This window comes from Peromyscus californicus, unplaced genomic scaffold (genome assembly GCF_007827085.1).
Source record: "Peromyscus californicus insignis strain IS unplaced genomic scaffold, ASM782708v3 Scaffold_3__1_contigs__length_106647218, whole genome shotgun sequence".
Taxonomy (NCBI): domain Eukaryota; kingdom Metazoa; phylum Chordata; class Mammalia; order Rodentia; family Cricetidae; genus Peromyscus; species Peromyscus californicus.
The window spans coordinates 61,930,317-61,942,232 of record NW_026294551.1 but is presented as its reverse complement, the minus strand read 5'-3'; the positions used below and the strand labels follow the sequence as shown (position 1 = coordinate 61,942,232).

The 11,916-nt window shown below is 49.1% G+C and overlaps 1 protein-coding gene across 1 annotated transcript; it reads left to right on the top strand.

Moving 5' to 3' along the window:
• The first annotated feature begins 439 nt into the window (after positions 1-439).
• Positions 440-6,359, top strand: Aldh3a1 (aldehyde dehydrogenase 3 family member A1). The gene is made up of 10 exons (XM_052758221.1): positions 440-601; positions 1,811-2,042; positions 2,551-2,636; positions 2,913-3,121; positions 3,908-4,025; positions 4,304-4,445; positions 5,129-5,295; positions 5,745-5,844; positions 6,121-6,251; positions 6,345-6,359. Exons 1-10 carry the CDS (start codon positions 440-442, stop codon positions 6,357-6,359), a joined length of 1,362 nt encoding a protein of 453 aa, XP_052614181.1.
• The last annotated feature ends 5,557 nt before the right edge of the window (positions 6,360-11,916 follow it).

Below are 11,916 nucleotides of genomic sequence, written 5' to 3'. Positions count from 1 at the left end.
GAATCATGGTCTGTATGCATCCAGCCTAATCCAAAAAGGTCGTCGCAAGGCTCCTGGAGTGTTTACAGGGAAGGAAGCAGTCCCATTTTGCAAGTGGGTCAGACCGGAGAATTGCCAAGAAGGGGTCCCCCCTTCTACCTTATGGCAAATTCTGTTCAGGATGGGTGTGGCTCTCTGTGGATTAGTGTCATCCAACCTGGGATGTCTAAAGACATCAGAAGGCCCAGCCAGCCATCTGAGCCAGAAAAAAAAGAGACTCTCCAGCGGGAATGCATTTTCCAGTCTCTAGGAGAGGTCTTTATCCAAACAAAATTAACGTAGTGGTGGAGCATTGAGGGGTGAGCCAATGCCAGGGTGCTGGTGCCAAAGCACAGCCTGGAGCCGAGGATGTGGCCATCCTCCTTCCTCTGCTACAAAATGCTCCCTGTCTTCAGGTACAATGAGCAAGATCAATGACGTCGTGAACCGGGCGCGTGAGGCCTTTAACTCAGGCCGGACTCGCCCGCTGCAGTTCCGAATCCAGCAACTGGAGGCGCTGCGGCGCATGGTCACCGAGCACCTGCCAGAGATCACCGCTGCTCTGGCCACCGATCTGCACAAGGTGCGGCATCCCGGGGTGATCTTGGGGGGCCGGCTACAAAAAGGGACTAGCAGAGATACAACAGGCACAGGGACAGTCGCGCCTTGAGTGTAGGGCATCCGTTGCCCGCCGCCCAGCACTTCACCAAGGACAGCACTGCTCCCCAAACATTGCGCCTGCAGCGGCAATGTTATAGAGGGGAAAGTGAGTCTCGGAAAGAATTGGCAAAGCTGGCAGGGTCGCCCTCTCCTTCCACCACCTTCGGACAGGGTCTTCTTCCCTCCACTTGTCACTTTCCCCCTATGGTCTGGCTTCTTCATCGACTACATTTCAAGTACCCCCCCACCACCACCACCACCCACACACACACCGCACACCTGCCTTATCCCTCTGCCGGCCCCTCCCTGGTCTATCTGTTTTGGCACATCCAGGACCAGGAAGGCCGCTTTCCAGAGGGATCTGGCTTCACGTGGTTTCTTCCTTCCTCTTTGTTCCCTGGGGTTGCTCTAAGCAAAGCCAGGAACCTCCAAATCCACAAGCCTTTCACTTTGAGGACAGGACTCAACTTGAGACTGCTTCCACTTTCCGTGTGGTGCCCACCCTCTGCCCGGTCAGGGCTCACTCACCGAAGGCTTCCCACCTTAAAGCAAGACGGAGAAAACTCATTCTTTTGACTTCTCCAAATTCAGGAAAGAGATACATATTTGCCTCCTGTGCTCCCTCTTTCTTGTGCCCCGACCATTCCAGGAGGTTCTGGTGTCCCCAACAGTCTCAGTTCCTGCCTCTCTCTGCCGTAGTTCTGGCATTTTGCCTGCCACTCCTGGGCACATCTTCCCCGGGTGGGGGTTGTACCCATGTCTACTCAACACTGTGGTCTCCCAAACTCTTTCTCAGGTTCAGGTCTCAGTGTGGTCTGTCAGCCTTCCAGACAACACATTTTCTCCCTCACCAATGACCCTCAAACCCGTTCCTCTGGTCAGCCCTGGCTTTATTCATTCTTTTACCAGTTCTGGGTCCTGGGGCACCCCCAGCCACCTCACACACCTCACACCTCCTCTCAACCTTGGGAAGGAGGGGCCTTTCAGACCTACTACCCTAATGGCCATTCTTCAGCTCTGTGCCTACTCTGTGTCCCACCCCCTGTTATGGACCGCATGTTGAACAGCCAACTCATCAAGGCAGCAGAGCCTTGGCTCTGGGCCTCAAGTTCACATTGGAGCCTCTCCCTAGAATGAATGGACCACCTACAATGAGGAGGTAGCGCATGTGCTGGAGGAGATTGACACCACAATCAAGAAACTCCCAGAGTGGGCTGCAGATGAGCCCGTGGAAAAGACTCACCAGACCCAGCAGGATGAATCCTACATCCACTCGGAGCCCCTGGGCGTGGTCCTTGTCATAGGTGCTTGGAACTACCCCTTCAACCTTACCATCCAGCCCATGGTGGGTGCCATGGCCGCAGGTATGAGGGCTCCATTCTGGAGGGACTGTTACAGGAGGTTGTGGTGACCAAACCATGTAGCTAGGCCGCCAGGGTGGCCTCTCCATATACCTGTAGGGTGGAGGTGGGGGTGAGGGTAAGGACTCTCCGCTAATATGCGACAGGAGGGGCCAGAGCTGCTCTCTCCTCCAGCCTGGGTATCTCTGCGTGTGTCCTTTCTTCTCTCCAGTCTCCCAGCACTGTTGGGGGGAGGGGCAGGTGGTGCCACTTGGAAAGTGTGAGCCAGTGTGTGTACCTAGAGCAGATGCTCATGTGTGCACCTGTGTGTGCTCCTGCACGGTGTTCCTATGTGTGTACCCGGGTTTCTCAGCATACGCCTGTGTGCACTCACAGCACGCTCTCGTGCCTAGCCCCTCCCACTGCCTCCCAAAGGTACAGATGACGTAACGGAGTCTCTAGGCCTGGTCACTGGGTGGGACGAGCCTTTGAGGAGGTCTCCTGAGAGTGACCCTGACTTTGTATTTTGCAGGAAATGCAGTGGTCCTCAAGCCCTCAGAAGTGAGTGAGAACATGGCAGACACACTAGCCACACTGGTCCCTCAGTACCTGGATAAGGTGAGGCGCCCTCTAGAGTTCAAGAATGACTATGACGGAGGGTCAGGTCTTAAGGCTTGGGAGACAGTGGGTTATTATAGCAGGTGGGAGGAGACCAGCTCCTAAAGACAGGGTAAAGGGAGCCCTTGAGCTAGGAGAATGACTTAACATGCTAGGGTACCCAGGTAAGTCCAGAGCTGAAGGGCTGAGAAGCTGCCAGTCCCCTAGTGCCCACGCTATGTGTGGAGTGAGGAAAGGCTTGGTTTTGCTGAACCTCCTCTGTCTCTTTGCTGGAAGGAGCTGTACCCAGTGGTCAACGGGGATGTCCCCAAGACCACGGAGTTGCTTACAAAGAGGTTTGACCACATCATGTACACTGGGAGCACAGCTGTGGGGAAGATTGTTATGGCCGCCGCCGCCAAGCACCTGACCCCTGTCACCCTGGAGCTTGGAGGAAAGAGCCCTTGCTACGTGGACAAGGACTGTGACCTAGATGTGGCCTGCCGGTGAGGAGGCTTGGGCTTGGGATCCTATCTACCTTTCAACACATGATGGTACCAAGCTTGATGACTACCGAGTAAGAAAGATGGTCCCCGCCCCAGGGAGCCTATAGTTTTGGAATGGGAGAAGTTGAAGGGGGGACACCACTCACAGAAGTCTTCCTGGAGGGGGCCTCCCGAGAGAGCACTGATTCTGTGGGCATCACTAGGGGTGAGGCTCCAAGTAGATGCTTCAAGGAAAGCAAGCATGGGGTACTCAGGGTTTGGAGATCTTTATCAAGCCCCATTGCCCCTCTGCAGGAGATCCCATCTGAGATCTGGAGAGCACAACCAGGAAAGCAGGGCCACTTGCTCACAGCCCAGGATGGGACTCACATCCGTACTAGTTAGGCCTCTGGCCATTTCTGTACCCCATATATAAGGAAGGATGTATGTAGAGGTGTCGCCTGGCTATGCAAGGCTCTAAGAATGTGATCAAAGTCACAGAGCACCCACCCCAGATATCCTCAGAATTTCCTCACTGACACTCATGACATTAAACACTCTGGCTGCAGGAACCACTGTGGTTTGTGTGTGTGTGTGTGTGTGTGTGTGTGTGTGTGTGTGTGTGTGTGTGTGTGTGTTGGGTGGGCTGATCAATGTGTCTGCAAGTAAGCTGTTGCTTAGGAGAACCCACCGTGGCAGCATGCAGCCCATGGGCTGTCCTCCATCACTCAGCCTTCAGTACCTTGCCCCTGAGCGTGTGGATATTCTCAAGGGAACTCCCATGATTAATAGACTGTAATTTCACAGGCGTATTGCCTGGGGAAAATTCATGAACAGTGGTCAGACCTGTGTGGCCCCAGACTACATCCTCTGTGACCCCTCCATTCAGAACCAAATCGTGGAGAAGCTAAAAAAGTCAGTGAAAGTGAGTATGACCTGAGATGGGAATAGGGAGCTGTAAGGTCTAGGGGGTGTGTTTTGCCTCAATCAACTTCTAGGACTTTGAGAAATACTAGGTACTTTCCTTCTATTCATGAAAGAAATAATGTGCTCACACTGCAGACAATTGGGAAGGATACAAAGCATAATTCGGGAAAAAGCTCTACTCAGATTCCCACCACCCAAAGGCAGTCACTTCCTAGAGGCTGGGAAGTCACTGCGATGACAGGGCCAAGTCTTCCTTGAGACCTCATCTCTTCTCAGGATTTCTATGGGGAAAATGTTAAGGAGTCCCGCGATTATGGGAGAATCATCAATGACCGTCACTTCCAGCGGATCATAGGCCTGATTGAGGGCCAGAAAGTAGCCCATGGAGGCACCTGGGATGCAGCTTCGCGATACATAGGTATTTGTTCTGCCATTAAGAATGCTGCCTGTTTGTCTGGACTGCCAGGGTCTACCACAAGTATATAGAAAGTGGGCACAGATACCCAGCAAGCAGGCTTTCCCAAGTGGGCCTGCAGAAAGCTTTGGGGCCCTTTGAAGAGTCGTGCTCAGTATCTGCCTTCTCTACAGCCCCAGAAACCTCTCCCACAAGGCAAAGACAAGGGCTTTACTTCCATCTCCAATCTGTGCAAGGGAGCAGTAATGGAGACAGCAGAGGCCCCAAGAGTTCAAGGCAGGCCAGGCTGGGAGGAGCTCCCAGTGTCCTGGCTAGGGCAACATCAGTTGGAGGCCATTTGGTCTCCAGTTATCAAGGAGGCAGGAGAGTTCTGGTATGGACACATGGGGCCAGCAGATGTAATGGCTGTCCCTTCAATGTTTAGATCTTGCTCCCCCATGCAGGCTAATCTATAGATGTCTCCATGGTCTGTCATGACAGAGTCTAGGACATGGGGGTTGAAGGGAGGTGGGCATGAGAAGATCACTTCAGGTCTTGTCTTCACCCCACATAAGCTTAGCAGCTTCATTTGCAAAAGAATGGAAGCAGGAACTAGATGTTGGCACTGGCATGTGTGTGTATGTGTGTGTGTCGGGGACTGGCGGGTGGATCAGCACAAACAGACTCTAGCTCACTTCCTGCCTCAGCTCCCACCATTCTCGTGGACGTGGACCCCCAGTCCCAGGTGATGCAGGAGGAGATCTTTGGGCCAGTGATGCCCATCGTGTGTGTTCGAAGCTTGGAGGAGGCCATTAAATTTATCAACCAGCGTGAGAAGCCCCTGGCACTCTACGTGTTCTCCAACAACAACAAGGTGGGCCTAGGTGTCCCCTTCCCAGCTTCCTGGCCTCTCAGACATAGTATTCACATGCAAGGGGACCCAAGGATCCACAGGCCTGGAGTCAAGCTTGCAGTTTCCTCATTCATTACACCTGTGACCTTGAGCAGATCTCTCAACCTGTCTGGAGCCTCCTTGGCCTTATCTCTAAGATCAGGACAGTTGCTCTTCCTAGAGGCGTGGAGGAGGTGGTGTGGAGGAGGTGGTCATTGCCACAGGGTTGTGAATCCCTGCTGTTTCCTCATACAGTGCTGAGGCTCATGTGGTATTTGCAGAGGGCTGGAGATGCTGCAGGGCCTGAGGATGTCAGAGCTGGTGACTGGGGCTCTGCTTTCACAAGTCTCTGTTCTTGAGGCTCCAAGATATGGTCAGAAAGGGTGGGGAGAATGCAGGAGTGCAAGGCGGCTGCCTGGGTTTTTGCACAGGTGATCAAGAAAATGATCGCAGAGACATCAAGTGGTGGAGTGTCAGCCAACGATGTCATTGTCCACATCACGGTGCCCACTTTGCCCTTTGGGGGTGTGGGTAAGTCTGGTGCTGGGATCCTAGTCCTGATCACTGGTTACTCTGGCCTTTCACAGGGTTCCCAAGCCTGGGGCCATACAGCCATTTAGTGGCATGGCTGGGATAGGACTCTTTCTGAGCACTCTTCTGCCTGGCCTAGGTGCCTAGGGGACACTCTATGGTTTGACAGTGGCCTCCCCCGACCCCCCATCCCGAGAGGCTCAGAAAAAGGAGTTCATGAGGGTTATGGGTACAAGGTAGGCTGGAATCCTGGCCCTGAACAGGCCTCTCATTTAGGGCACAGTGGCATGGGGTCCTACCATGGCAAGAAAAGCTTTGAGACCTTCTCCCACCGCCGCTCCTGCCTGCTGAGGTCTCTACTGAATGAAGAAACCCACAAGGGCAGATACCCACCAAGCCCAGCCAAGGTGAGAGGCCAGGCCCTGGGGCATTGGAGAATGTGGACTGCACAGGGCAAGAGCAGGAGCCTTGGGTTTCATGTCCTCTCCCTGTCCTCACAGATGCCCCGGCACTAAGAGGACCTACTGCCCCTGACTCATTTTTGCTGGCTGTCCTGTCCTTGGAGAATTGCTCTTGGAGCCTCGTCTTGGCTTCTCACCCACCTGCTGCCCTGTGCATGCGCTCAACTCGCAGATGGCTCACCTCACCCCTCCACATTCTGCTCTTTGCTGGACACAGAGATCAATAAAGCCTTCTGAAGGAAAGTCATGCTTGCAGTACTTCTTTTTATACCTTGATATCAAGTCCTTCAAGGTTTGGTCACCCTGACAAGCCTATAAAGAAAGCTCTCTCCTCCAACATTAGCTCACAGGAGGTAGGAGGCCATGGTTTGGGGATGACATTTATCTTCCCCATATAATGTTTGGGATGTCAGCTCCATTCCTGGAATCTGGATGAAAAGAAATAACAGAGGCTGAGCTTTGATGACCAAGTGGCTCTGGAACCAGGCGGTGATACTCTTCTCAAATCAGAGTTGATCTGAGAATTGACCTGTGGAAGGGGTCTCCTGTGAGACAGCACGGTGGCCAGTACCAACAACCCCCACTGTTACAGAACCAGGCTTGTCCCACCCACTCCCCAGTCCTCCAATCACTAAGAGGAAGTTCACTATGAGGTGGCTGAGCTCAGAGGTGGAGCCTAACACTCAAATTCACCTCTCTGAGGAGTGATTAAGGCATGAGAGATGACTGGAGGTCTATGCATATGTGATCAAGCTTCATGCCTCTTCTTGTGACGCATGCTCAGTGCATGGTAAGGCTAGCATGGTCTAAGGTGTAGTTTTTGGACCCCTGTTGTTAAAGATCACTCATCAGACCCAAGTGTATGGTTTCGAGAAAAGCAGTTTTGAGTCCCTGGAGGACAGCATAGGCAACCTTTATTGTAACCCACACTGTAGAGGGGTCACCTACAGCAGCACACTAGGCCAGGCCCATTTGCTATCCCAACACACTAATTAAAGACAAGTAGTGAAGAATGCAAAGCAAAGAGATTTAATTAGCATGGTCATGTTAGGAAGTATGGACATAGGATTTATTAGAGTGGCTTACAGGCTGTGGTCCACTAGTCCAACAATGGCTGCCTCCTGACAGAAAGGTCAAGAATCCAGTAGTTGTTCAGTCCAGAGACTGGATATCTCAGCAGTCTCAATCTGCCGCAGAGTCCTAGAGAGGGGCTGGTTTTCCATCCATGGGTCTGAGGCATTGGGGCTTTGACACGGGCATGTCAACAATACACATTCACTCAGGACTTCACCCACTCTTTACACATGCACTCAAGGCATTCTCTGCTCCCCACAACCTTTTGATAAGCATTTACATGGGACACAAATATGTCCACAGCCTTTGCCCCTTTTGAGAGATCTATCCATGTACTTCTTCCCCAAATGTCTTTCTCCCTGATTTTCCAATCATACTTTTTCCAAGTCCCTGACCATCCAGCCAATTCATTGGCTTCAACCCCTCAATCAGTGAACAATTGCACATCTGGCCATTTCTCCTTTCAGGTAAAATGTATGAGCATGTGTACTGCCCAGTGTTCTGCCCACTGTGAAGATTTCTCTTCTCTGGCGTCCTTCAAGGTTGTCTTAGAAAGAAGTTGTAATGCTGCAGCTGTCCACTTCTGTATGGTGCCTGCATATCATACAGAACCATCGGTGCCAGGCCCTAGTCTTCTCTTCCTCAGTCAGCTGGTGATAAGGCACATCCTATGAGACTATAGATGCATCCTTAGCAGCAGATGGCATTGTAATGGGTGTAGAAAAAACAGGCATTTGGGCAACTTCTTCATGTAACTTGTGTGCTTGAGCCCAATCATGTATATACGACTTCTATTTGATAATGGATTGCTGCTATGCATGTACTACATTACGGTTTGGTGGGTCAGATAATACTCAGCTCATGATGGGTGGCTTAGGTCGCATGGTAACTTAGTAGCCCATTATCAAATGTTCAGTTTCCACTAGGGCCCAATAGCAGACCAAGAGCTGTCTTTCAAATGGAGGATAGTTGTCTGCAGATGATGGTAGATGCTTGCTCCAAAAGAGCTCTTCTGTGAGTCAACAAGTGTAGGTAGACTTTCTCTGTCCTGCCAGCTGGCTCCCAAATAACCACACAGAGACTTATTATTAAGTATAAGTGCTTGACCAATAGCTTAGGATTGTTACTAATTAGCTCTTACAACTTAAATTAACCCATATTTATTAATCTATGTGTTGCCACGTGGCTCATGGCTTGTTACCCATTTTCTACACATCTTGCTTCCTCTGCATCTGGCTGGTAACTCAGCCCTCCATTATCCCAGCATTCTCTCAATCTGGCTCTCCTGCCTAACCTCTTCTTGCCTAGCTATTGGCCAGCTAGCCCTTTATTAAACCAACAATAGCAACACATATTCACAGTGTACAAAAAGATCGTTCCACAACAATCAAGTCCAATTTGTGCTGCTCATATATTCCTGGATGTGTGGCCTTCCACTGGACCATAGTTGGCTTACTAGAGGCAATACTGTTAAAGAAAACTGACTCACTCTCCCAGCACCTATCCATTGCCAATAATTCCTCAGCTATGGAATTCTCCATGCTGGGATTTGGTTTTTCTTGAGCTTGCATGGGGACTTGTGCATGTTGTCATAGTCTCTGTGAGTTCCTATGTGCTGATGCCCTGCTCTGTCTGGAAGACACTGTTTCCTGTGGTCATCCACAGTCTTGGGCTCTCACACTCTTTTTTGTTTTGTTTTGTTTTTCAAGACAGGGTTTTTCTATATAACGGTACTAGATGTCCTGGAACTTGCTTTGTAGACCAGGCTGGTCTCGAACTCACAGAGATCCACCTGCCTCTGCCTCCCGAGTACTGGGATTAAAGGCATGCACCACCACACCTGGCAGCTCTTACATGCTTTTTGCTCCCTCTTCCACAATGATTCTGGAGTCTTTGAAGGAGGGAGTATAATATAGATGTCCCACTTAGGGCTGAGCATCCCACAGGTATAATATAGATGTTCTACTTAGGGCTGAGCACTCCATAGGTATAACATAGATGTTCTACTTAGGGTTGAGCACTCCACAGGTATAATATAGATGTCCCACTTAGGACTGAGCATTCCATGGGTATAATATAAATGTCCCACTTAGGGTTGAGCACCCCACAGGTATAATATAGATGTCCCACTTAGAGTAGGCATTCCACAGTCTCTTATTCTTTGCACCTTGACCAGTTGTGGGTCTCTATATTAATCACCACTTATTGCAAATAGAAACTTCTCTGATGAGGGTTGAGAGATTCACTAATTTATGGGTGTGCTGGATGGTTTTATGTCACCTTGACACAAGCTAAAGTCATCTAAGAGGAGGAAGTCTCAATTAAGAAAATGCCTCCATAAGACCAGGCTGTAGGCAAGCCTGTAGGGCATTTTCTTCATTAGTGATTGATGGGGGAGGGCTCAGCTCATTGTAGGTGGTGACATCCCTGGGCTGGTGGTCCTGGGTTCTATAAAAAGCAGACTGAGTAAATCATGAAGAGCAATCCAGTAAACAGCACTCTTCAATGGCCTCTGCATCAGCTCCTGCCTTCAGGTCCTGCCCTGCTTGTGTTCCTGTCTGGACTTCTTCAATGATGGAGTGTGATGTGGAAGTGTAAGCCAAACAAACCTTTTGCTCCTCACCTTGCTTTCGGTCATGGTGTTTCATCATTGCAATAGCAACCCTAACTAGGAAAATGTCATTAGTTTGGTTTAATACTATGTCCATTTAGCAAAATAATAATAGGTTCTCCCCTAGAGCCTCTGGCCTATGTAGCCACATGTCCTTGGCCTTGACAATAATGCCAGGTATGGACTCTATTTCATGGAGCAGGGCACAAATCTAATCAGAAAGTGGTATATATACACAACGGGATATCATTCACAGCTATAAAGAAAACAGACAGTGATGAAGTCAGCCTGGTACTGGCATAAGGGTAGACAGGTGGACCAGTAGACTAGAACAGAGGACCCAGAAATAAGGTGTCAAAGCGATGCCCACTTAATAGTTGACTTGAGAGACGAAAACATACCACGGGGGAAAGGTAGCCTATCTGGCACACGGTGCTGGAAAAGCTGGCCGTCTGCCTGGAGGAACATGAAGCTGGATTTGTGTCCTTCACCTTGTACAAAAATTATTTCAAAATAGATCAAACACTTTAATAAAAAAAAAACCCAAACACTGAAATCTTAAGAGAAAACACAAGAGGATACACCCCTCAAGATACTGGGGTAGGCCAGAGCTTTTTAAACAGAACACCAACGGCACAGGAACAGACCCCAGTGTCAACAGATAGACTATGTGAAGAGGAAAAGTTCCTGTACAGCAGAGGGACTCATCAGCAGAGTCAACAGACAGCCCAGAGAATGGGAGGAAACCTTAACCAGCTGCACTTTAGACGAGGGGCTAACGCACAGAACTTAAATACCAGAACTGCAGAAATTAAATACCAAGGGAATGAACCAGCCCATCGACAGACAAGTAAATGAACGGAATAGATCAATTCCAAAAAAGAAACAAAATAGCTAATAACCATTTTTAAAAGTGTCCAATATTCCTAGCTATCAGGGAAACGCAATTTTAAATGACTTTGCCACACCACCTCACCCCAGCCAAACTGTCTATCACCAATAAGTCTGACAACAAATGTTGGAGAGGATGTGGAGAGACACCCCCTTTTCACTGTTGGTAGGGGTGAAAATTAATATAGGCATTGTAGAAATCAATTTGGAGAGTTCTGAAAAAATTAAAAATAGGACTTCCATATGACCCAACTATTTAAACTCCTGGGCTTATACCCAGAGAACTTCATACCTTACCACAGAGAGATCTGCAACTCACGTTCACTGCTGTTTAATTTACAATAGCAAAGAATCGGAATCAGTCTAGTTGCTCATCAAGAGATGAATTGGTAACGAAAATCTGATGTATATACAAAATGGAGTACTACTCAGCTCTAGAAAAAAAATGAAGTAAAAATATTTTCACAAAATGGAGGAGTTAGAATATGTATTAAGCAAGATCACACAATTTCAGAAAGATGGATTCTAGCCAATAGCATATGTACACATGTAAACAGATGTGCATGTGGGTACAGTATGACATGAAGAAAAGAGAAGAAGAAGCCGGTGGTGACGCACGCCTTTAATCCCAGCACTCAGGAAGCAGAGGCAGGCAGATCTCTGTGAGTTCGAGGCCAGCCTGGGCTACAGAGTGGGTTCCAGGAAAGGTGCAAAGCTACACAGAGAAACCCTGTCTCACAAAACCAAACTAAACAAAAAACAAAACAACAAAAAAAAAGAGAGAAGAAGAAAGGCTAAATATTAATGAATGAGGAAGGACTGAACGCAGGTGATAGACACAAGTTATGAAAGAAGATATAAAACTAATTGTTTTTCTAGTTTTAACTCTGTCATGGATTTTTTGTTTGTTTTGGTGGTGGGTAGGTATATAAAGTATACTCAATACTGAAAGTGTGAAATTTAATGTGAAGAGTGTACATTCTGAATGCCTATTCTAACTGTACAGAAGTTCGTTGAGACTTCATGTCTGGTTTA